Source organism: Hyaloscypha bicolor (assembly GCF_002865645.1).
Source record: "Hyaloscypha bicolor E unplaced genomic scaffold K444scaffold_182, whole genome shotgun sequence".
NCBI classification, from domain to species: domain Eukaryota; kingdom Fungi; phylum Ascomycota; class Leotiomycetes; order Helotiales; family Hyaloscyphaceae; genus Hyaloscypha; species Hyaloscypha bicolor.
In genome coordinates this window covers 6,148,494-6,171,927 of record NW_020194684.1, presented here as the reverse complement: position 1 = coordinate 6,171,927, position 23,434 = coordinate 6,148,494, and the positions used below count along the sequence as shown (strand labels likewise).

The window sequence follows — 23,434 nt, the reverse complement described above, 5'->3', positions numbered from 1 at the left end:
TTCGAAAATAATTTCGCCGAAGTTTTCTCAGCCTTGTTGGTCCGTGCACCAAGCGGAGAACCCCTTCATCATCTGAACCTCCAACGTTTCGCAAGGCTGCGAACTTCATACCCATCTCTCAGGATCTGGATTTCGCCAGACTTGATCTGCGAGACTTGATATACCCTTTAATTCTTCAAGACTAACATCTTCTTCGTCATCCGCACACAATGGCCACGCCAAGGCCTTCCACTTCTTACAGTTATGCTTCAACGTCCAGGACTTCCGACCAGAATGGATACTCGACCTCGGCTTCTCTGCCAACTTACGGCCGTCGACCGAGTACTGCAGGCCCTAGCATCACTCGCCCAAGCACAGCGCGCCCAAGTAGCGGTCGTCGATCAAGAGCTGGCTCCATCATTGGTGGTGGCGACGCTCAACAGATCATCTGTGCAGTCAGTGAAGCTCGAGGCATATCCCCAACTGTCGGACTTGCTTTTGTGAATATTTCTACTGGAGAAGCGGTGCTCAGTCAAATTTGTGACAGTCAATTCTATGTCAGAACTCTTAACAAGCTGCAGATTTTTGATCCCACAGAAATCCTGATCATTTCAACCGCGGGGCCGCCAAACCCGAAATCCAAGATGTACCAATTGATTGAAGAGAATATTCCAGGAGCTAGAATCATTACGATCGATCGCAAGTATTGGTCTGAGACAGCTGGACTTGAATTTATTGACCAATTTGCTTTCTCTGAAGATGTTCAGGCAATCAAGGTTGCAATTGGAGGAAATTATTTCGCAACATGCTGCTTTGCTGCAGTATGTCCCACTGACTGGTTTCGTCTGTTTCTATTCTGCATATCTGATATTCATTTTTGCACAGGCTCTCAAGTATATTGACCTGGCGATGTCCTTGACCTTCGCATTTCACTCTCTCCGAATTAAATACCAGCCATCCGAAGGTACAATGATGATTGACCTCTCCACGATTCAATCTCTTGAGTTGATCCAGAATATACAGAATTCCAAGTCGAAGGATTGTTTGTTTGGCGTGATGAATGAGACGTTGACACCGATGGGGAGCCGGCTTCTTCGGAGCAACATCCTTCAACCATCTACTCAGAAAGATGTTCTCAATCAACGATACGATGCTGTTCATGATTTTACTATTAAGGAGGATATGTTCTATCAGACACGGCTTGGTCGATCCCATGTCCCCTCTGAGAAGCACTACTGCTGACTTAATTCAGCTCTTAAGTCTACTCACGATGTGGAAAAGCTGCTTACCAGTGTAAGCCTCTTCTCCATCTTGGCCGTAAACCTACTGACTCGATCAGCTAATCGTCCTTCCCACTCAACCGGACATACGATACTCAGAACAATCGATCAACAACGTAATGATGCTGAAGAGTTTCGTACAGTCTGTCGGCCCATTATTCGAAGCCCTCGCAGGAGCTCAATCAGAAATGCTTGTCAAGATCCGAGAGAATTGTCGACCCGATATCATTAATCCCACAATGAAACTCATCAAGCAAGTCATCAACGAGGATGTTACCTACCAGAAGACGCCTCTGGATCTGCGAAACCAAAGAACGTATGCTGTGAAGGTACGAGAATCGTTCCTTCTCACTCGCAGAGTCTGACTGTCTGCAGTCCGGTGTCAGCGGTCTTCTTGATGTAGCCCGTCAAACATTCAAGGAGGCTACTGAGGATGTCCACCAACATGTCACTGACATCAACCGTGAGTTCAACCGTCAGACCATACACCGCACATGCTCACACTGACTGTTGAAAAATAGAACGATTTGAGATGCAGGCTGAGACGCGATATGAGAATGCACGTCATTATTATCTGAGACTTTACGAAAGTGATTTCGACGGTCGAGCAATCCCAAACATCTTGATCAATCGGTACAAGAAGAAAGGTTTTATTGAATGTCAGACAATGGACCTTATGAAATTGAATCAACGAATCCAGGACTCTCATCTAGAAGTCGTCTCGATGAGTGATAAAACCATCCAAGAACTGATAGAGAATCTCCGTGGGGAGATCCCGAGCCTGTACCAAGTCTGCGAGAGCATTGCGTTGCTAGACGTGCTTGCAGCGTTTGGTCATTTGGCCACAAGCAGCGAATATTGCAGACCAGAGCTCACAGATTGTATTGGGATCAAGTCTGGTCGTCATCCAGTTCGAGAGAAGGTTTGTTAGATGCCAGTGATGGAGAGGACCCTTTGCTAATTCTCGATGGCTCTAGGTTCACCAGCAGAAGTTCGTCCCCAATGATATTTATGCATCTCAGCAATCGCGTCTTCAGATCATCACCGGCTGTAACATGAGCGGCAAGAGCACTTACATCCGTTCCGTTGCTCTCATGACTGTGATGGCCCAAGTTGGTAGCTTTGTGCCAGCCGCGTATGCTTCTTTTTCATTGATCCACCAGCTCTTTGCCCGCGTCTCCATGGACGACAGCATCGAAGCCAACGTTTCTACTTTTGCATCCGAGATGAGAGAGATGGCTTTCATTCTGAGGTGACTTTTCTTTCTACCGAAGTTTCAAGACAGAGTTGACCTTCTACCTAACAGAAACATCGACAAGCACAGTTTTGCAATTATTGACGAACTTGGCCGAGGCACGAGTAGTCGAGATGGACTTGCCATTGCTTTGAGCATTGCAGAAGCTCTTGTCGAAAGCAAGGCTTTGGTTTTCTTTGCGACGCACTTCAGAGAGCTTGGTATGTGGCTGACTTTATTGCATGAGCTTCCGCTGAACTTGTGCAGCCCAGATTATGTCCGAGCGTCCCGGCGTAGTCAATCTCCACCTTGCGGTCGACATGAGCGAAGATAATACAATGACAATGCTATACAGGGTTGGAGAAGGCTTTGTGAAGGAGGAACACTATGGACTTGCACTTGCTCGGGTCGTTGATCTGCCACCACAAATCCTTGAAGTCGCTGAGAAAGTCTCGAAGATGCTCGATGCCCAAGCAGCAGCGAAGAAGAAGTCTTCGAAAGCATTCGCACTTGCAAGAAGGAGAAAACTTGTGCTGGGCTTGAAGGAGACCTTGAAGCAGGCTGAGAGTGGTCCCATGGAAGGCAAGTCTCTGCTAAGTTGGTTGCGTCGTCTTCAAGATGAGTTTGTTAGGCGTATGGACCAGATCGAAAATGATGTTGAGAGCAGCGACTCTGATGCGGGGACGGGTGAGGAGGATGGGGGACCCGAAGAAACTTCTTGAAGTGCACGCTCGAGTGATGGCTGTATCTGTAGGCAAGTTGCTCTCAATCTCCTTCTGTCGCATCGGAGATCTAGCTAGATGTCCATATACTACATAAATGGCATAACTCTCAACTTTCATTGTACCTCACCACCAAGAACTTCGAATGTCTAATGAATTGGAAGCTTAGAAAGGGGGGGAGATAGAAGGAGGGCAAGCAGGAACGAGTCGCAGTTTGAACAATTCCCTCCTGCTACTTTACCATCCAGCTTCACCAAGAATCTCTCCCTCTCGTTCGCATCGAGGCAAAGCTCTCCTCCTCCCTCCAGGCTCGGCAATGATACCTAATTTCGGGTGTTGATCCGTATTGATACCAGAATCGTAAGGTATTAATACTATCGATACCAGTATCGATTCTAAGCGAGAATCGAGGACCCCCCTGTCTATCCCTTTTAACTACGATTCTTATTATACTTATTACCTTTAATTAAAAAAGCAAGTATAGCGTTATAATTAGGAACATCGCTTTAATAGTTTTTAGATTTTTTTATAGTTTTTTTAAGAACTTTAAAAAGGTCCACTTTTTTGGTGTTCCTTACCCCTCATTAACTATCTGGCCCCTCTCGCAAAGGAAAGTACCTCTACATACAAATTTACTACATAAGCCTCCTTAGCGAAGACTCAGTTGTAATTACAAGGGGAGGCCCTGAAAAGGTGTGGTAGCCCTTGTCGAAGGCGTAAAGGCTGCTTTTAGGGGAAGGGACTGGAAATATAGGGCCTTATAGCGAGTTTCATACCTTAATCTGAATGCCGGAGAGCCTAAAAGTCTCTCAATGCCCTGTATTCCCGATACTGTATGCCGTTGTCTTCGTACTTCGTGAAAGAGATTTGCCGATTCCCTCAATCATACGTGCTCCCGTGCCGGGACTGGTTGAGAGAAATATAAGGTCCTTTTCAACTAGAGGGAGCATCTTCAATCCGGGGCTCATCTTCTGGCGAGTGCGTACTGAGGGTGGCCCGCAAGTGCGCTCGTCTCTTATCGCTTAAAGCTCTCTTCATCCATAGCATTTGACTGGCTCACTTCCCTCTATTTCATGAGCTTCAGTATTATGACTCTGCACTCAGGGTCAGACCACCATTGTGTGCTCCGATAGGTTCGATAACCGATCAATAGATAATTGCGCTAATTAGTTAGTAATTAATAATTATCGATAATATTTATGGGAGCCCGATCTGCTCGGAGCCTTCTACCCCTCTGAGTCCGAACAATATCGTTAGTCATTCTACCGCTTCAGGTAAGTTATTCAAGAAGCCATTTTTGTTAGAAAAATAACTGACATTAGCATCAAGGGTGACAAGATGCCGCCTTCCGAAAGGCGGCCTTTCGGAACTTTCGGAAGGCCGACCCCAAAGCCCCCTGCCGCGCCGAAGCTCCCAGACTTCTGGTAAGTCTATGTTGATTTTCCATACTTTAGATTCTAAAGATAGTTCAGCAACCTGGGCGAGGCCGTAACCTTCATCATTGGACCCCAAAAGAAGACGTTCTTCATTCACAAGAAGCTCGCATGCGATTACTCCCCGGTCCTCAAGGCAGCTTTTATTGGCAGCTTCCTTGAGGGCCAGACACAAACCTACACCTTGGAAGACACTACCGAAGAGGGTTTTGGCTTGTTCTGCCAATGGGTTTACACTCAGAAACTGGATGGAGATTTGGGTGGACAGACCAAGTCTGTTCCTGCTTTGTGTCGCGTGTGGGTTCTGGCGGGGAAGCTTCTGATGCCACGACTGCAGAATATCGCTATTGATAAGATCGAGGAACTTCGCCCAATAGAAAATACAATCCACATCCCAATCTTCCAGTACGTGTGGGACAATACTGTGGCCGACAGTCCTCTTCGTCGAATCTTCATCAGCCAATGCGTTTGGACCTTGAACAAAGACGAGTTTCGGACCTCCCTGAGCCTTTTCCCAAAGGAGATGCTTTCAGAGATGTGCTACGTGTTTCGAGATGTCACCATGAAAGGAACCAAGTTCTCGATACACATGGCCGACTTCCATGTCAAGGAAGACTAGACGAGGCTCCAGATCATGTTCCCAAAGTTTCTCATCATTAAGGGTGCGTCCTAGGGTGCAATAGGAAACTGATACATTGGAGTAGTGTGTGCAATGAGGAGCAAATAACTGAGGGGTAGATACAGATGAGTACTCCAGAGATCCGGAGCTGACCACTGCACCATTGGGCTTGGATATCGAAGGCAAATATACCACAGAGAACTGCGACATCGAGGAGACAATACAGGAAACGTACCGATACTTAGAATGAAATGCAGGAAAGTATTCTATGACATTGGAACTAGCCAAAATGCTCTCCTCCTTCGCTGTTGTTCACCCTGCATGATTACATGACTGAAAAGGGGGTCAGAAGATGCCTATGATCAAGGATCTAGTTTATAAGCTCAATCCACCTTCATCCCCGCCCGGTTCTAAACACTCTTTCCAATAACATCCGTCCATTTGGAGTCCTTCCCTAGTCTGGTGAAGAGCTCCTCCCACGACTCCTCCATTCCATTACCAGTATCAACCTCCACTAAGAGTCCCCTCTCCCGATATTCACGAGCGATCTCCTCATTCTCTTGCACATACTCCTTATATCTTTTCTCGAACATTGCCTCGTTATCTGCCTCCCGCCCTTCCAAGTTGCGCGTAAGATACCGCTGCTTTGCGATTTCTTTAGGACAATTGAAGAAGAGAACGAGTATGGGTTCTGCAAACTGCTTACTACGTTAGGACATAGAGTAGTATATACACAACACCGCTGCTAGCTTGCTCGCGAGCATGCTTACCGCTTCTTCGAACTCCCTCCGCTGTGCCAAGTTCCGCGGGAATCCATCCACTAGCATTACTTTCCTCCCCTGCTCTCGCGACTCTAACTCTTCTAGCGCGTTCCTTAGGATAGGAACCAGAACCTTTGCATCAATGAGTTCCTGCTTGTTTAGCATAGATGCGAGGGCTCCTGCTTGGGGATGGGTAGTATCATTCTTAATGATGCGCCGTAGGAGGTCGCCAACCGAGATATGTTGCACGGGAAAGTTCTCCGTGAGAAGTGCGCCTAGAGTACTTTTGCCCGCTCCAGGGGGTCCTGTTAGAGAGAACTTAGAATCTTGAGGCTCAATATACTTAGCGGAGGAGGTTAAGAGAACCTACCGAGGATAAAGATGACAGAGATCTGCCGGTGCATGGTTGTTGAGCTCTTTCTATACCTGAAGTGGACTAAAGTTTATACACAGTGGCGGGCATGTGATCCTTCTCACCGTACATTTGCTGGATCACCCAAGGTTACTAGAATTATGGAGGGGTTTAAGATCGTCGATCCTGGGAGGACTGTGATTCGGTTGATGTGGCTCGGCGGAGCTGACATTGTTTGTTTAAAGGTTGAATAGATCAGATAATGATTGATGCTTCAATATACTGGGTTGCCGTGATCTGATGATGCCGAATCGCCCGATGAGAAAGCCGCATTGAACGATCGTTGCAGACAGACATACCACCTCAAGAGCCCGTTCGGTTTGGTCATTCAGCGGCAACCTATCCGCTTCCCTATCACATTTGAACATGAGTCGATTGTCTCATCTTCGTTCGATCTGGTACAGCAACTGGAGGCCTCCAGGAGGCCTCCCGCAGCACTAGTGATGGAAACGGGAGATTGGCGTGAGCTCTTACTGTATCTACTGTATCGTGCATAACGTTCGTCAAGATGTGGAACATGGCAAGAATCCGATTCGTGAGCACGTGTTCGGTGAGAGATGCTTGGTTTTTTGAGGAGGATGTATCAGCAGCCCACGTGGCAGTTTGTTTCTCCAAACTTTGTGAAGTTACACAGACTAAGGAGCTTCGAATCCAGAAGTGTGCCGAGCCGCACGGGTCTGTGGGGGCGGAGCAAGCCTTTTCATGGCTTGCGTCTGGATTACTGTCTTGCTATAGCCCCACACTTTAACAAGCTCAAGACTTCAACACCTCCTATAACCAGGCGCACTCGAATGACTGGGCACACCAAAGTAGCCATGCACACGGTACAAGCCAGCACTCAACAGAGACCAGTCACTCAATGACAGACCAGGAGATTGACCAAGTGGATTCTTGATTAATTGAAAATATTCCCTTCGAAAATTGGTCTAGAAAACAACCCTAACCTTTATTATGCTGTCTGCAATTCTCTTCAGCAGTCCGATCGTCACTGGTATCACGGGAGCTTCTTGCATAATAGCTGCCTGCCTCTTATACCATTTCCATCAACTTCAGCAAATGAGCGGAGCCGAAACTCCAGTCTCGGTTAACTACCACTTCTCCCGCAAGTGCAATTATGAATGCGGCTTCTGTTTCCACACCGAGAAGACCTCCAGCATCCTCCCACTGGACAAGGCCAAGTGCGGAATGAAGCTCTTGAAAGAGGCCGGGATGAAGAAGCTCAATTTCGCAGGCGGTGAGCCTTTCCTATATCCCATGTTCATGCGTGAACTTCTCCGCTATGGGAAAGAGGAACTAGGGATAGAAAGTATAAGTATCGTGTCGAACGGCTCGAAGATCACCAAGAAGTTCTTGCGCGAGAACGCCGCGTTCATTGACATCCTTGCTATATCCTGTAGGTGTTGGGGGAGAAACCCTTTCCTATTACGGGCTGTTTCATGGCTTTCTCCTAAGACAATGTCCTCTCCCGAAACAATCTTAATCTAGTAATACTAACTCCCCCGTTACCCAGGCGATTCGTTCGACCCAGAGACAAATATCAAGATCGGAAGAGGCAGGAGTGGAGAGAACGTGGAGCAACTAACGAAAGTCGCCAGTTGGTGTCGACACTTCGGCATCAAGTTCAAAGTCAATACCGTTGTATGTAGCCTGAACTGGGATGAAGATATGACTTGTCCGATTGCACGGTTTCAGCCCTTTCGATGGAAGGTCTTCCAGTGCCTGATCGTCGCCGGCGAAAACGATAATGAACAGCGCAAGCGCGATGCACGTTCGTTTCTCGTAAGCAACGAGCAGTGGAAAGCGTTCTGCGACAGGCACAAGCACCTGAAATGTTTCGTGCCGGAGAGCAACGAGATAATGAGAGGGAGTTATTTGATTTTGGACGAGTATATGCGCTTTCTGGACAAAGGCGATGGGGAGGAGAAAGCGAGTGAGAGTATCCTAGATGTTGGCGTGAGGAAGGCGATGACACAAGTGAGGTGGGAGCGGACTGCGTTCGTGGAGAGAGGCGGATTTTATGATTGGACTAAAGTGAGCGAAGCGGGTTGCGGCTCGAGTAGTAACAAGGCAAAGGAATTTGAATGGTGAGAGGTCGTTCGTGGTAGCCAGGCGAGAAGGAGCGGATCAATAGGACGGTGCATCGTGGCTGGATTCAACTGAGACTATCCAGCTATATCCTCCACGGCATCTTCGTCCACGTAAATGAGGACCCCTCTCCGTTAGCTATCGAAGATAATGAAGTCACATTCTGCCTCTGATCCAGCGGAAGTAGGCACTCAGTTTTCCAAGGGGCCGTCCAGCAGGGAATACTTGTGGGTAAGATTGCATGAATGCCTTGATGTCTTGGTCCATCTCTTGCTTCAACTTTTCCCTTTCCTCCTCTTCCCCGCCATGTTCACCATTAGCAGACCAGAGGGTTCCTGTCAACTCCACCTCTCCAACCATATGTCCAAAATCTGTTGTGTCGACGTCAACCTTGAACCTGCCGTCCATTATCCAGGACTCTCGTTCCGTGACAAAATCGGCGCAAGGCTCCAGCATTTCTTCGATGCTAAGTCCATCTGCAGAGACAGTCAAGTTCTGTTCGACGACCTCCTTTACTGCATTGTTACCATCGACCTCCGTGAAAGCTGAATTGATGAAATCGCCGCCCGTGCGGATCTTCGCCTCCCAATGCCCATTCCGCCGACGAATATAAACCCCTTTTGAAAAGAGCAAACCGTTTCGGTCGTAGTAGGTATCTTGCGTAGTCTGCTTTCCGAGGCTCTCGTGTTTCTTGAACCTTGAGCCTCCGCTATTGGAACGCAAACAGGAGACGGCAATTGGTGTGACCAAAAACTTGCGCTCAACCTCGAGCCGACGGATTTGCACCCTGCCTGAATGGGTAGAGGCAATCTTACAGAAGTAGCAGGAGATGCGTGGGGATATACGTCTGCCTCCGGTGGATACGTTTAGCATCCTCAAGGTTTCGAAGTGTTGAGTTGTTGATAGCCAGGAGTGTGGAAAGAGATGAATTGTGGGAGAAGCGATCTAACCCAAAATGTTTAGGCTAGAGAACCTGCGACATCATAAGCGACCAGTCACGACGACCGACTCGTCACGAATGGGCGACTTACAAGGGAACAGTCATTCGAGCAACCTTTACCGGAGAGCGACTGGTGCCTGCAGGAGAATGGCCTCTGCTGGATGAACAAGAGGTTCCGCTGTTGTCTGTGCTGTTATCCAGTCTTGCTCGAGTTCTGGCTATTGCAACTGGCTCAAAGGAGGTGGTGGATTTGGTGTGGGTTGAGAGGACAAAAATTTCGTTGCTTGGATGGAGGAAGTCTTCGAATTCTCATGATACCGAGGAAATATTTTATGTATCGTTTGAAGTGTCTTGCCAGTTGTGATTTCAATATTACGACAGCATTGCAGGCTCAATGATTGGCTCCTTGATTGGCTCATTGATGTTGAGGCTTGGGGCCTATTGTTCGGCCCGTACCTTACTTGACCTTATCAAGTGCCAATGTCATTACACGGGTCCTTCGCAACGCTATTGTGATGGGACCCAAGAATTTGAGAGCAATTGGTTAGGCTGGGGACTTCATTGTTGAAAAAGAGATTCTTTCCTGATTTAATCTTCACCTGCCCGCGACTGAAGAGAGGTTGGGGGGGACTTGATTGTCCGCACAGCTCTAACAAGGCTTGGAACCCCAGAGGGGTGGCTAAGGCAGCCGTTTGGGTGTATAAGAGAAGAGGGAGGGGACACGTGGCTATAATGTGTGTGATGAGGTCTCCCATTTGTGCGTGGAACATTCAACTTCACAGCAAAACAGAACAATTACTTGCACGCGTAGGTGTAAAATAATCTTCATTCATTCATTATCTGCACAATAACACAGGAAAAGAAAAGAAAATGGGGAAGGGACAAATCCGGATCCAGATCCAGATCCAGGATTCATTGTGGTCGAGTGTTGAGAGCTGCTGTCGCCAGGGAAGTGCTTTCAGATGAGTAGTGAGAGCGGCCAGGGGAGGGAAGGGAGGATGTATTCCATACGTACCTCGCCAAATATCTCTCTCAATCGGAAGAGGAGAGGGGAGGGAAGATGCTGGGGAATGCTGGGGAGGGAATATCGGGGTCGAAGGTACGTACCTCACGGAAACGTTTTCCGAACATGAAGATGTGATGTATCAAGTAAGCTGGACTCAACCCACACCAGCCAGCTGTAATCAAGAGATGTGAGAGGAGACATGAGACGAAGAGAGAGAGTAGATGCCTAAGAACGTCCTGCCCGTCTGCATCCACTCAAATCCTTCCAAGGGAAGTCGTCAATCTGTTGTGCCGTGAATGCCATCCCATGCCTGACGAATAATCCATCATTCCCGCGCTAGAAACAGAAGTATGCCTTCCCATCCTCAATGCGAATGACAAAAAAAACTAAACTCTAATGTGCAATCTGTCTGCCTATCTACTATGTATGGTTTTATCTACACATCTCCTCATCTTCTCCTTGGTATTCTCCCACTGTGACACCGCCGATGTTATGGTGGAATTGCTGATCAAATGCGCCGCTGGAAAGATAGTCAGTAAATCCTCTCATTGTGAAAGTTGGGGCCCCAGAAATCTCCAGAGCCAGAGATATCTTGCTCCCCGATGACTTACTACTGATCCTCCATCGCTTGTTTTCGTTGCTCTACAAGTCTCTCCCAGTCGCCGCCGACATTGGAGTATCGGTGGATGTCTGAGACCGAGTTGTAGACGGGGTCTGTGGCGGGTTTGTAGTTACCACCGACTGAGTTACCAAAATGAGAATAGATATCCTTTGACGGACCAGCGGAAGCCTCGTACTCACGTTGAGCAAGGGCTTCATAGCCGGATTGCATGTACGGCTCTGCAACATGGCTGTTGGTCATCCAGCGTCCATCACCTCCTTGAATCGGTGTCAAGGGTGTCGTGTTGCTGGAATCACTCATCGTGTCACTGTCCATGCTCTGCTGATCCCCGCCTGTCCGAGACATGCGCTCTTCTAGCATCAATCGCTCGTATCTCAACTTAGCCATCGCCTCTTCCTGTTGGAAAGAGGTTGAAGGCCAGTTGCCGAGGTCTTGTGCCAGAGCGTGTCCGCCATAGTCGGGAGGGCATATCCGCCAGAGCTCGATCAATCGCATCTGCTGGCCTGTGTCTGCGGTCTTGAAGAGTTCGATTTGGGAGGGGAATAGAGTAGACGCGTCAACGCCATGTCTGGCTAATATGATCTCAACAGTGAGTTGGTCTGTCTGAGGGGGCTCGGAGGCAGGTCTAGAAGGGGGTGGTTGGGCGAGATGTGCAGAGTGGTGGTAGTGCTGGGAAATCGAGTAGGTGTATTGCTCTTCGACGGGAGTTGGCTCCTCTTTGGGGGCAACGTATGGAGGGGGATTCTGGAGGGAGAGGTTGCGAGCAAACATTGCTGCCAGGTCCTCTTGGGTCGCCATCGTTGGCAGTTCCAAGGTCAACGGCTATAGACAGATGTCAGCGAGCTGGGCCTTTCAAAGGAGTGCAGCATACCTTGCTGCGAATATACTCGAGATGATCAAGTGTAGCTCTGCAAAGAGCCAGTCTGCCTGAAGGGGTTCCTCAGGGGAACAAGGAGTGTAGGTTGTCTGCGAGGTAGGAAAAACCTAGGAGTCAGAGCGCGTAAATGTGCAACAGAATACTCGAAGCGGACTGAGCAGGCTTTGTGGACAGGTGCAAGAGAATTGCTAGTTTGCTTTTATTCACTATGCTATGTACTTGAGGTAGAGGAAGTGCGAGAAACGAAACCGGAGATCCTGGACCAGAAGGAGCGAAAGTGGGTGCCTGGAGTTTGGCGGATCAAAGGAAGGCCAGGCGCGGAAAGTAAGTATTATTGAAGTCGGTATTGAGCGACTGGCCATGAAAGCCAAGACTTGTCGCTTTGAAGAAGTCGGGTGTCGTTGTTGGAGGAAGAAAGACGAGGGCATGAGGTTAAATATCAAAGAAAGGCTTGACCTACCCCTCCCAAAGGAAGCGATGACGGGGCGGCCCAACGACGGTGAAGCCACTCCTGAAACAAATTTGGGCAGCTGGGATGCTAGCGTTGCACCATCAGCGCCTGCTTGCCAATAATCTGCAACCACGAGGGCCATCTGACCCATTTAGGATGTTCTGACAGTCTGACGACTTTTCACCGGCATCATGAGTTGGGATTGTGTGGAACCTAGGCTTTGTTGTGTTTGCTCAACGATACTTCTCAGTGTATATGCCCTCAAACTCAAAAGGAGCTCGGCAGGAACCTACAGCTCGTCATGCTCTCCCACAATATTAATATTGGCAGGGATATAAGATTACGATCCGGTTCTTATCGAAAATAAAGTCGAGAGCCGGAATGGAAATATCCAATGTCACGTGCAGTAGTATTGTTGCCTCAGGGAAAAGTTGATGCCTAATGAAATTAGCGTATTCGACGCGGCTTCAGGTGCCTGAAGCTCTCGACCGTGTTGCAGGCACGACAGAGCTCCAAAGATCTTCACAACCTCAACTCCATCCTCCCACCTTGAAGCTCCGAATCACTCCACCACACAAAATTCATCATGGTGAGCTTGAGATGCTCTCCCGCAGCTTCAAATGCTATGAATCTCCAAAGCTGACCCCCTTAGACTTCGATAGGTACGGGTTACGATCTCACAAACTCAGTCTTCTCACCAGACGGCCGAAATTTCCAAGTTGAGTATGCAGTCAAGGCGGTAGAGAACGGTGGTACCTCCATTGGCATCCGGTGTAAAGATGGCGTTGTTCTTGCGGTCGAGAAGGTCATTTCCAGCAAGTTGTTGAAGCCGGGAGCAAACAAACGTATTGCAACGATCGACAGACATATGGGTGCAGTAAGTGCCAATGGTTGCATGGGAATCAAAACCCTTGGGTATATGCTAATACTATATCTAGGTTTCATCAGGCCTTGTTCCAGATGGGAGACACTTTATTTCTCGAGCACGCGATGAAGCATCAAGTTGGCGAAAGGTCTACAAGACTCCCATCACAACCGCAGATCTAGCAAGTCGAATGGGTGGATATCTTCAAGCATATACCCTGTACTCTTCCGTTCGACCGTTCGGCATCACTGCTATTGTAGGAGGCTGGGATTCCGAGCTCGAGCTTCCTGTTGATGGCCAAGTTGGTAGCGGACCTTCTATTGGTGCTGGGGGCAAGGTTGAGGGCAAGAAATACGGTGGACCAGGTCTCTACATGATTGAGCCTAGTGGATTATACTGGGGATATTATGGCGCGGCTACCGGAAAGGGACGTCAAACCGCTAAGGCTGAGCTGGAGAAGTTGGACCTGGCGGCTGGCAAATTGAGTCTGGAGGATGGTGTCAAGGAGGCGGCCAGAATCATCTACGTTGCACATGCCGACAATAAGGACAAGGAGTTCGAGTTGGAGATGACTTGGATCAGCAATCTGGAGGGTCCTACGAAGGGAAGACATGAGGATGTTCCAAGGGAGGTTCTCGAGGAGGCCGAGAGATTAGCGAAGAAGGCATTAGAAGGCGACGATGACGAGGAAGAGACGAAGGAGGATGATAAGCCAGCTGAGGAAGACAAGATGGAGGAATAGACACGTATGTGTGAAAAGCACCCTGTATCAACACCTACATCATATTTGCTGCTTCCTTGAGCTCAGAAGACTGAGAATGCGTGATCAATGATTCCAAGCCGTTTGTTTTGCTCGTTCCTACTTCGATGCCTTGTTTTGTGAAGATTCTATTCCGCCATATCTCTATTCGAGAACTTATGCGATTTGATGAGTAAGGGCACCCAAAGCACAAGCAGCACACAAGCTTGAGATGGCTCCTGCCTAATACCCCCGCTGACTTCAGATAGTAAGAGGAATCAGCTGGGCGCCATCTGAAGTCACCAAGTCAAGTCGGCTTCGTTTCTGTCTCCCTCTCGTTGGGTTCGGAAGACAAGAACGCACACTTGATGAAGGGCCTTGTACTTCTCGCGATGGTGAGTACCAGTGCATCCAGGATTTCAGCTCCTTCACGATTGATGAAATTTATCCAACAATAAGGCTCCAACGCAAGCCCAAATCGGAGCCAAGCACATCACGGGTAATCTACTGATCACCACGTCGTTTCCCTCAGGCCGGGGGGCCTACTACTGCTACAATGCTACGATTCATCACACACATAGCCGAGGGGCATACCGTCACTGTTCCTTATTATGGAATGGAAATGCTCTCGAGGGACCATGCATGAATGCTATTACTCATGGGTCCTCTGCGTGTCAAAATTTGCCTCCTTCGAGTATCTTGAGAATTCCAAGATCTGATGTTCCTCAAACCTCCAAATCTAGCTCCATACTGAACCTTGGCATGGAACATTGAAAATGAGTGATGCAGCTCGACTTTTTCTGTCGGGCGCCCCTGGTCCCTCCCCTGCTTTCTCTTTTTGGAGCGAGAGCATGCTCGTGATATACGACATAGTTTATTGTTACAGACTCACTTATCTCATCTCAAGTCTTTCTTCCTTAATTGGGATATTTGATATATCCCATATGTTTCTCTTCCCTTCTTCAGATAACACCTACGGGACTTGAGAATTAGGTGTCATCTGATATTGCAAAGTCGAATCGGTTTCGCTTTGCTCTAATGTTTTGTATTGTCTATTCACAAAAAATACAAAAAATACATGCTTAGGTTTTTAAATCAATTCATTCTCATCTTTTAATTCACACCAGATGACGAGGAGTTGTGATCTCATCTACTCTGCCTCCCGGTTGGCATGAAAAGTGGAACTTATGTCACTGTTCCAAGTCAAGTTTTTCATTGCAATTACTTACTTCTAAATGTCGGCATGCATTGTTGTAAGTTAAAAGCCTTTTTCCCCTCCAAATATCTCGGGGTATCAACTGCTGTCAAGTTCAAACAATTGTACTATACATAGGCATCATTGTAATCTTACATTCAAAGCCTGCTCTTTTCAAGAATCTCAGAAGTTCTTGGGTATCAATTTCTTCCCCTCTCAAGTTTAAATAAATGACCAACTTTGACTTGGAGCATTGGATTAGCTCGACTTTCTCAGCCTATTGCGAGTCTAGCCATCAAATCTGGCCTGGTGGCCGCCCCCTAATTAAGCGAGACGATGGAAAGTGAATGTCAACAGCTGTCTAATTTTTCACACACAATGACTTATCGATAACAAGAACAGCGGAGCAACTCTATAAACTGCTCCGGGGCTACCATTGCATACTTGTCAAAACTTGTTCGACAATAAAGCGGCAAGATGGACCCAAAACTCTTTCTTTTGGGGCATTTTCTCCTCACTCTGACCCCATCCCGTCTTCAACACTTGCTCGTCACCACCACGTCACGATGCAGCTACCAAAGATGTTCAAGAGAGGAAAGGGAGAGAAGGTTGCCACTCAACGGTAAGTTTATTACGAGAGGCTCTTTGATTTCGCTCTGAAGTCCTGAGAATCCCTGTCCGCTTCGCTCCCATCTTTCACGAGAAGCACGTCGACTTCGCTCTGAAGTCTTGAGAAGCTTGCCCGCTTCGCTCCCATCTTTCACGATAAGCATGTTGACTTCGCTCTGAAGTCTTGAGAAACATGCCCGCTTCGCTCCCATCTTTATCGCGATTACCTCCTTTGTTTTGCTTTCCAGGCATACCATACTAACGACCCCCTAGCAGCCAGGTCCCCACCAAACCGCCAAAGATCATCTTTCATCTTATACGCCATGCTCAAGCGGACCATGACGACATGAGCAATGACATGACCGAAGAGGAGCGCTTGTCTTTGGATGACCCGGAGCTCACAAAGACTGGTAAACTTCAAGCAGCAAATCTTGGTAAAAGCTTTTCCAGAACACCACTTCTTACACATATCGTCTGCTCTCCGTCTCGCCGCTCGATTCAGACAGCGATCTATGCCTTTGGCACAGCGGGTCATGAAATCGTCGTCGCTCCCGACTTCAAAGAATTTACCTCTTTCAATTGCGACCAACCATTGCCGTTCGATATTATCGAGAAGCAGTTCAGAAAGCATGGTCTCGACTGGACTGTTATCAGCAAATATCCTAATTACTGGCGATCCAGCTTTCGAGATGGCACCAATATCAATCTCGAACAGCAGGCCGAGTTTTGCCGAGATCGGCTTTATGTCTCCTGCAAGCAATTCCTTGAGCATGAAACAAACGAAGAGGGTAATTGCGAAATCGCTATTATTGGACATGTCGTGTCACTGAACTGTTTGATGGGCAATCTTACGTGTAAGTTCCTCTTTCCTTCCTTCCCTCCTTCCAGCCACATGTCGAACAGCTCCTGGGACTTCTACCAGCAATGTCCCGCAGCTTTTCGGATATTCAAATAGCAATATGCTGACAAGCCCCACAGATGCACAACGCAAGGCTAGACCATGGGAGCATACCGAGTACCGTACCTTCGAATTCATCCCCGACGATCTTCTCGCCAACTTCAGAATCAAACCTCACAATGCTTACGAAGAGATCGTACACAATGGGAAAGCTCATCTTCAAGCTTTCACTCCCGCTACATCGAAGCCGCCGAAGGAATATCAGGGTGGACTCAAGGAGGGTGTTTCCGGACCAGAACTCCCAGGCTTTGCAATCCGGCCAGCTCACCCGATTCCTCGCCAACATCCACGCTACGAGGGTAATTGCAAGAGCCTGGCTGTATCATTCAAGGGTCAAAGGGTTCTAATTACTTCTGCAGAAGTGGCTGATACCTTGGGGGTTAGTTCTGGATTTGGACGTGAGGGAGGGAATGTTGTGTTTGGTTTTGACCAAGGTGCCTTTCCTGTAGTTGATACTCCTGCTCCGACTGCTGTTCAAGTTCGTCCGAGAAGTGCTCTGATTCATATGGCACATAATGCAGACCGGGATGGTTGGAAGACTGGTGTGGTTACGGGCATGACAGAGGCTGAGGAGGAGGCTGCGGCCGGCGATTTGTCAGACTGATTCTGGAACATGGAGTAGATATGCAAAGGCAACAGTGTAATGATGATACCCTGGGACAATGAAAAGTCCTGCTTCTGATCTGTCCGTCTTGAATGTTCAAGTGCAACTTGGCACTTCAAACTTCCTCATTGGTGGATTGTCCAAACTGTATTTGGTACAAGGGAACTACTGGTTGCTGGGGCTGGCATTCTCCAAATATATTGTCTAACGTGAGTGTGTAAAGGATTCTAAAAGGATGAAATTCTAATTGTACTGTACAATTAGCCAAAGAACAATCAAGAGATCAAATGGCATTGTATAACTCTTCCAGGAACAAACAATTAAAGGATTATACAGAATTTTCCAGATAATACGGGAATAAGCAACTCAAGAGCTCCCAGAACATGGAGACACAGTATTTCAACCAGTTTGACAGAGGGTACACACTCGATGGCATTGTAAAATTAGTCTGGGAACAATTAAATCCAAAGTCTAGCTTTTGGAAAACTTAATTAAGCCGCTATTTTCCTTCTAGTCGCATATTTGCCCATGTTCTGTTGAAGTGTTTGGGGAGCTGTACTTGATCACGTGATATTAAACATCCCCCTTATCTTAATGCTTTATGTGGGGCAGGAAATGAGTCGTAGCTCTGACACTGGACAGCTAAAACGCTTGGTTGTTTCTTCGTGTCACCAACCTTTAAAATGTACCTCCCTTTAGTTGTCCCTCCAGCTTGGGACACCCTGGTGCAGAACTCTTTGATTGTACCCCCAGAGCTCTGAACATTCAGGACCCAGGTATTTTTCAACGTTCCTTTATGGAACCAAATCTTCAGCATCTAGAGCTGTTTACTTGTACCCTTACGGCTCTGGTCATTCAGGAGAGAGCTTTTCAACTGTCCCCCCATGATTCTAGACATCAAAAGTCGGAGCTTCTCAATTACTCCTCTATAGCATAGAGCTTCCAACAGAAGATTAATATCCCTCAATAACTGTGGAAATGGTGAGGCATAGGGCTCTCCAATTGTCCTCATAGGCTCTGAATATTCAAAGCTGGGGTTTCTCATTGTTTCTCCATAAATCTGAATAGCCAAGAGTCAGAGATCTTCAATTCTCTGCTACAGTTTAGAATTTGCAAACCTAAACCTCTTTGATTGTTCCTTTAAAACTCTGAACAATTAGCAGCTGGAGACGCTCAATGCCCTTTCCGTGCTCTAAACAATACATACCAGAACTCTTTGATTGTTCCACCATACCTGGGAGAAACAATATTTTTGAAACCCACTGGACTACTAATGCAAAAGTGCTGTCATTCCACTATAGTCATCATTTAAGCAAGCCATGTTGCTTCCATCAATTTTCTGTGCACAGCACACAAAGTTCGCCGGCGTCGTTGCCGACTCGGCAGAAGTTAGCATATTCACAACGACAACCGCTCACTTCTAAATTTCTAACGCCGCTCTTATAATATAGTGGCGCTACCACAAAGTTTTAAGCAGTCTTATATGGCCCCGATCTAGAATTGCACCCGAATCACCTCCGCCCTCATCGTATTGATCTCTCCCAGAACAACCACCTAAACACAGACTGCCAGTTAGAGCAAGAACCTACAACTTCTTGGATCTATGGTGGCGAATGTTGAACTAAGAAGTATTGGGACAATGGGGACTGCATGTGAGAAATTGTCCGCTGACAAGTCACCATCCGCGATCATCAACAGGACGAGAGAAGCGGAGCAACTTGCTCAAGAACCCCCGCAGATCACCAAACAAACCCTCTTCTACGTTCAGTATCCCAGAACTTGCCCCATCATTCTACCCCAGCAACCATCTCCAACACCAGGGAAGGTAATTATACATTGCGTTCGCCATGCAGAAGTACGACGGCCCCGCCTCACCCCACTCCACGGATCTCAGAACAAAAAAACAAAAAAACTAACAAGTACCAGGCCTACCATAATCTGAGAGAGAATCCCGATCGAAGGATAATAACTGACCCGAAGTTGACTCAGCTTGGAGTAAAGCAAGCTTTGAACCTCAAGGAAACCTTTATTCCCTCCAATAATATTACGCATATCTTGTGCTCGCCGCTCACAAGGACCCTCCAGACCGCCCAAATAGCTTTCGAAGATCTCATCTCTCAAGGACTGAAAGTCGTGGCTTATCCGGATCTGCGAGAGCATGGAAGCGGACCTACAAGTACTGGCACTAGTCTTCAAGAACTCCAGCATTTACTTCATAACGCAAATCAAATTACGGATCTGAGTTTGGTGTCAGAAGGGTGGGAGATGAATGACAAAGAATGTAAGGACGAGCGGAGGATCAGAGCCAGGAGGGTTAGGAAGGAGTTGTGGGAGCTTGGTCAGGAGGCGTTGAAGGAGACTGGAGGGAAATGGAAGGGCTATGAGGTTAGCCGTGGAGCTACGCACCAAAACATCGAGATTCTGGTGGTGAGCCATGGGGCATTCTTGCAGAAGATGCTGGGGTTGGAGAGTAAGTCATCTCAAAGTTCAAAGCACAGAGAAGGTTTGGGACATTGCTGACTTGGTTCCCTACAGGGATGTTTTTGAACTGCGAATGGAAGTCTTTCGAGTTTGCAAGGGAGGACGATCAATCAGGAACCAAGAAATACTACCTTGAGGAGACTGGTGAAAGCAAAAGTAAGGTCTTCACGCCGATTAGGGAATGATCTCAAATTTCCGTACATAAGGACAATGAAACTGAAGTACTTTCAAATATTCTACGGTAAGCAGGTACAATGAAATCTGAATGCCGCAAATGTCCCTGAATTTTGTGGTCTGAAATTCAATGTCCCGAGGTTCAGTTTAATCAGCTACGAGCCTACGAATGCCCCCCTTCCAATTGGTACCATCCCCTTTATGTTTCATTATTATACACTGGGAGGAATTAAAGTTACAAGTCACATGCAAAAGAGGAAAGAGCAAGTTGAGTTCAAGACTTTTATTGCTATAAAAGCCGTCGCTCGATTCCATCCCGGCTTCCAAAGAGCTCTTAGAGAGCCCTAATTTGGGGGTAAAATAGTTCCAACAAACAGCAGTCATGACTGCTGTCATAAATGTAAAGATGTTGTTAAGGAAAAGAAGAGAGTGAAGCGAAGTAATAGAGCGCGGGGGAAATCCGGATGGTGTTGTTGCAAATCAGATAATTTGACCTAAAGGAAAGGCATTCAGGCGGCGTGAAGGTCGATGGGGATCGATAAGCTGAGTCCATGGCTGGGTCGCTTAGAGAGCTGAGAGAACGATGTCTGCTGCGTGGGCCAAGGCAAGAGCATCTCTCTTGGCCTTGCCACAAGGTTGTCCTCTCGCTCCGCATCTGGCCTCTGGCTCTGAGACTGCGACAGCTTCGGCAATTGCTTCGGCAGCACGTCTAAGCTTGCCACAGGGTTGGCCGCGGGCTCCGCATCGTGCTTCGGCCTCTGGGTCGGCTTCGGCCTCAGCATCACGCTTGGCCTTTCCACAGGGTTGACCTCTTGCTCCACATCGCGCAAGAGCGTCTCGTTTGTCGACCTCGGATTCGCCGTCTTCTGGGAGGCTGAGGGTGGTCCAGAATGCTTCGGCATCATCTTGAGTCTCGGCGACAACGGAGGCGAGGTCTCGAGTGAGTTGTAGGGCATGTCTAGCGTAGACACTGTCCTCTTGCGGCTCAGCAGTGGGTTCAGCAATAGCTTCGGCGAATGCCTCAGCAGCACGCTTGACTTTGCCGCAAGGTTGTCCTCGAGCTCCACATCTTGGAGCAGCTTCAGCTTCGCGCTTTGCTTTACCGCAAGGCTGCCCTCGAGCTCCACATCTTGGGGCCGCTTCTGGTTCCGGTGCTGCCTCACGCTTGGCCTTGCCACAGGGTTGTCCGCGAGCTCCACATCTTGGAGCTGGTTCTGGCGCTGCCTCACGCTTGGCCTTGCCACAGGGCTGTCCGCGAGCTCCACAACGGGGTTCTACAATGGCAGCAGCGGCTGGTTGAGCGTTAGGAAGGGCGGTAGAGGATACAGTGACCGCGAGGATGAGCACGCAGAGTGCGTTGGTCAACTGCATGGTTGTTGATTTTGGGGTTTGGTGAGATGTTTGTGGTTCGTGTGGTTGATACTCCTGTAAGGGGATGTTCGAATGGTGTTTTGTGTGTCTGTTGTAGACCGTGTTTATATGATTGGATTTTGAGGTAAGGAAAGAGGGAGGGAATGATTATAAGATAGACAGAAAGCCTGCACTTTATATTCCTATCGTGTCTCGTAAACAACAGTAGGAGAGATGGCGAGCAGCAAAGGACGCACAATGGCAAGATGGGTAGAGTCGGGTCAATTGATTAAGGATTTAGGGTTTTAACAATGAATGTTGATATGGCCTCTTCCGATTGGCATGATTTTGAGACCAAGAAGGGAAATCGAGTCCTCGCAGAGAGCCAAAAACAAAGAAAACAAATGACATGCTTAAATACAAATACTCAAATGTACAACATATTGAGGTTCAAGCCAACATCGCCAAGATAAGTTCCTTTGAACATGCGGGTGGAGGCGGGAGAAGCTATCCATTGAGGCTGCTATTGAGCCGTCGCATCCACGAAAGAAAAATTTCTCCCCGGATGATACTTCTCCGGTACTGGTCAAGCAGCAAACCACAGCCAACCGAGACCTTGTACTCTTTACGATAATCTTCCGCGCGGCGTACTCTAGATTCGAATGTTGGGAGGTTTCTCTCCACCGAGTTTCAATAAGCGGTCTCAAATCTTGTTTGTTCAAGCCCCGAAGCCAACATATCATCCAAGGACTTTCTCGGGATGACCGCCATATCCAACAAAGAATCAACTGATGCAAATAAGATAGTATTCTCGCCTCCCGACGATTTCGCTGTGCTCTATTCTATACCCCTCTGTATTCAGTTCCGGATTCGGTTAATTTAAGCTAAGCGAGATTTCCTTGAAGAAACTCGGGCCCCGGGGGCCTGGCCATGACAACAAGGGAATCAATTGATTGGCCCAAACTCGACTTTTTCGGGGAGAGAATTAACAAAGGAAATGGCTGCTGGCCGTGAACCCATTCGTTTCCGATGTATCGAGCAGCTGGGATTGCTGAATCTGCCACCTCAAAGGATCCTGCACCAAAACGGCAATCAAAACAAAGACGCTAAGATTATTCTCCGATTTGAAATGCATTCGCTGCCTCCGACAAATCTGTGTTGACAGCGTTGAGTGATCGCTGCTGAATGGCTTTCGAGGGAGCAATCTTTTGGCGCATAACTGGCGACTGTCACAGGCATCGGTCCGTCACTCTGAGGACTACATCCTCAGAGCTTGGAAGGAGCAGTTTGCTGATAGAGTTATCTCAGAAAACACAAGGTACACAACAAGGTGTCAACACGGATGTTCTGTCCAATCGGAACTCCTTCTTCCAAGGCTTCTTGCGCTCCCAAATTCTTCTGTGCAAGTGTAGCTTTTCAACTTTGTTTCAAAGACAAGTCAAATCGATTCAAAAGTATCCACGTAGCCATTGTACAACCAGGACCGGAGCAACTAATTCCTGGTTTCCGCATCGACTTCGGGCGCAAGTATCCGTGATTGAAATCGAGGTTTAGAAAGCGCTCTCCTTCTTTGTACGTGACCTTTCTTTTCGTTGACTCCCTAGCAAGAGGGCATCTTGACTCCCCACCCCGAACTGCGCACTTTGACCGGTTTCAAACTCCTCAGAACACCTGATTCTCTGAAACTTCATGAGGCAAAGTCATGCTAGCAAAAGACTCTCTCTCGAAATCCAAGGCAAAAATACATGACGCGCAGAAACACTTGTTTTTGCAAAGTCTAAGCTCTGATGTAACATTCTTGACCTCGAAGTATTCTGATGTTTCTCACTTTCTTTGACCATCGTCCTTGCATGAAATTGAAGTGCAACTTGCTTTCCCTCTGATTATTATGCCAACTGCAGCTCTTTCTCCCATATTTGGTACTGCAGGACATGAAGTTTTGCACATATATCTAGGTGGACTATTGTTTTCCCGTTCAACATCAGTGCATCCTTGATTAAAGCATATTTTCATCACTGAGGAAACTTTCGGAAGCTTG

General features: G+C 47.7%; 12 protein-coding genes across 12 annotated transcripts; 7 read left to right on the top strand and 5 right to left on the bottom strand.

The window, feature by feature from the left end:
• Positions 1–125: 125 nt before the first annotated feature.
• Positions 126–3,326, top strand: K444DRAFT_575317 (DNA mismatch repair protein-like protein MutS). Its single transcript, XM_024877471.1, has 9 exons — positions 126–800; positions 865–1,183; positions 1,232–1,272; positions 1,319–1,588; positions 1,635–1,722; positions 1,781–2,181; positions 2,237–2,511; positions 2,566–2,714; positions 2,761–3,326. Exons 1-9 carry the CDS (start codon positions 210–212, stop codon positions 3,213–3,215), a joined length of 2,589 nt encoding a protein of 862 aa, XP_024729162.1. The 5' UTR covers positions 126–209; the 3' UTR covers positions 3,216–3,326.
• A 1,131-nt stretch (positions 3,327–4,457) lies between these two features.
• K444DRAFT_669859 (uncharacterized protein) lies at positions 4,458–5,562 on the top strand. The gene is made up of 3 exons (XM_024887565.1): positions 4,458–4,489; positions 4,545–4,639; positions 4,688–5,562. The coding sequence occupies exons 2-3, from the start codon at positions 4,554–4,556 to the stop codon at positions 5,265–5,267; spliced, it is 666 nt and encodes a 221-aa protein (XP_024729161.1). The 5' UTR covers positions 4,458–4,489; positions 4,545–4,553; the 3' UTR covers positions 5,268–5,562.
• A 24-nt stretch (positions 5,563–5,586) lies between these two features.
• Positions 5,587–6,886, bottom strand: K444DRAFT_575314 (P-loop containing nucleoside triphosphate hydrolase protein). The gene is made up of 3 exons (XM_024877470.1): positions 6,399–6,886; positions 6,038–6,333; positions 5,587–5,965 (listed from the first exon to the last, which is right to left on the bottom strand). The coding sequence occupies exons 1-3, from the start codon at positions 6,430–6,432 to the stop codon at positions 5,678–5,680; spliced, it is 618 nt and encodes a 205-aa protein (XP_024729160.1). The 5' UTR covers positions 6,433–6,886; the 3' UTR covers positions 5,587–5,677.
• Positions 6,887–7,508: 622 nt separating this feature from the next.
• K444DRAFT_495817 (radical SAM enzyme) lies at positions 7,509–8,471 on the top strand (the record flags this gene model as incomplete). The annotated part of the gene is made up of 2 exons (XM_024873275.1): positions 7,509–7,833; positions 7,951–8,471. Coding segments are annotated over 2 exons (846 nt in total), but the record flags the coding sequence as incomplete, so codon positions are not given.
• A 133-nt stretch (positions 8,472–8,604) lies between these two features.
• Positions 8,605–9,569, bottom strand: K444DRAFT_257278 (uncharacterized protein). The gene is made up of 2 exons (XM_024871369.1): positions 9,557–9,569; positions 8,605–9,498 (listed from the first exon to the last, which is right to left on the bottom strand). Exon 2 carries the CDS (start codon positions 9,396–9,398, stop codon positions 8,682–8,684), a length of 717 nt encoding a protein of 238 aa, XP_024729158.1. The 5' UTR covers positions 9,399–9,498; positions 9,557–9,569; the 3' UTR covers positions 8,605–8,681.
• Positions 9,570–9,889: 320 nt separating this feature from the next.
• Positions 9,890–10,331, bottom strand: K444DRAFT_257361 (uncharacterized protein). Its single transcript, XM_024871371.1, has one exon. It carries the CDS (start codon positions 10,233–10,235, stop codon positions 9,936–9,938), a length of 300 nt encoding a protein of 99 aa, XP_024729157.1. The 5' UTR covers positions 10,236–10,331; the 3' UTR covers positions 9,890–9,935.
• A 508-nt stretch (positions 10,332–10,839) lies between these two features.
• K444DRAFT_257311 (uncharacterized protein) lies at positions 10,840–12,208 on the bottom strand. The gene is made up of 3 exons (XM_024871370.1): positions 12,190–12,208; positions 11,981–12,059; positions 10,840–11,915 (listed from the first exon to the last, which is right to left on the bottom strand). The coding sequence occupies exon 3, from the start codon at positions 11,889–11,891 to the stop codon at positions 11,082–11,084; it is 810 nt and encodes a 269-aa protein (XP_024729156.1). The 5' UTR covers positions 11,892–11,915; positions 11,981–12,059; positions 12,190–12,208; the 3' UTR covers positions 10,840–11,081.
• Positions 12,209–12,799: 591 nt separating this feature from the next.
• Positions 12,800–14,129, top strand: K444DRAFT_621388 (N-terminal nucleophile aminohydrolase). Its single transcript, XM_024881899.1, has 3 exons — positions 12,800–13,010; positions 13,074–13,298; positions 13,360–14,129. Exons 1-3 carry the CDS (start codon positions 13,008–13,010, stop codon positions 14,026–14,028), a joined length of 897 nt encoding a protein of 298 aa, XP_024729155.1. The 5' UTR covers positions 12,800–13,007; the 3' UTR covers positions 14,029–14,129.
• An 82-nt stretch (positions 14,130–14,211) lies between these two features.
• On the top strand, positions 14,212–14,932 carry K444DRAFT_257261 (uncharacterized protein). Its single transcript, XM_024871368.1, has 2 exons — positions 14,212–14,420; positions 14,485–14,932. The coding sequence occupies exons 1-2, from the start codon at positions 14,394–14,396 to the stop codon at positions 14,797–14,799; spliced, it is 342 nt and encodes a 113-aa protein (XP_024729154.1). The 5' UTR covers positions 14,212–14,393; the 3' UTR covers positions 14,800–14,932.
• An 854-nt stretch (positions 14,933–15,786) lies between these two features.
• K444DRAFT_669855 (uncharacterized protein) lies at positions 15,787–17,391 on the top strand (the record flags this gene model as incomplete). Its single annotated transcript, XM_024887564.1, has 3 exons — positions 15,787–15,842; positions 16,103–16,683; positions 16,808–17,391. 3 exons carry the CDS (start codon positions 15,787–15,789, stop codon positions 17,389–17,391), a joined length of 1,221 nt encoding a protein of 406 aa, XP_024729153.1.
• A 1,819-nt stretch (positions 17,392–19,210) lies between these two features.
• K444DRAFT_486241 (uncharacterized protein) lies at positions 19,211–19,659 on the top strand (the record flags this gene model as incomplete). Its single annotated transcript, XM_024873117.1, has 2 exons — positions 19,211–19,246; positions 19,318–19,659. Coding segments are annotated over 2 exons (378 nt in total), but the record flags the coding sequence as incomplete, so codon positions are not given.
• A 951-nt stretch (positions 19,660–20,610) lies between these two features.
• Positions 20,611–21,417, bottom strand: K444DRAFT_637434 (uncharacterized protein; the record flags this gene model as incomplete). Its single annotated transcript, XM_024884120.1, has 1 exon — positions 20,611–21,417. The coding sequence occupies one exon, from the start codon at positions 21,415–21,417 to the stop codon at positions 20,611–20,613; it is 807 nt and encodes a 268-aa protein (XP_024729151.1).
• Positions 21,418–23,434: the final 2,017 nt, after the last annotated feature.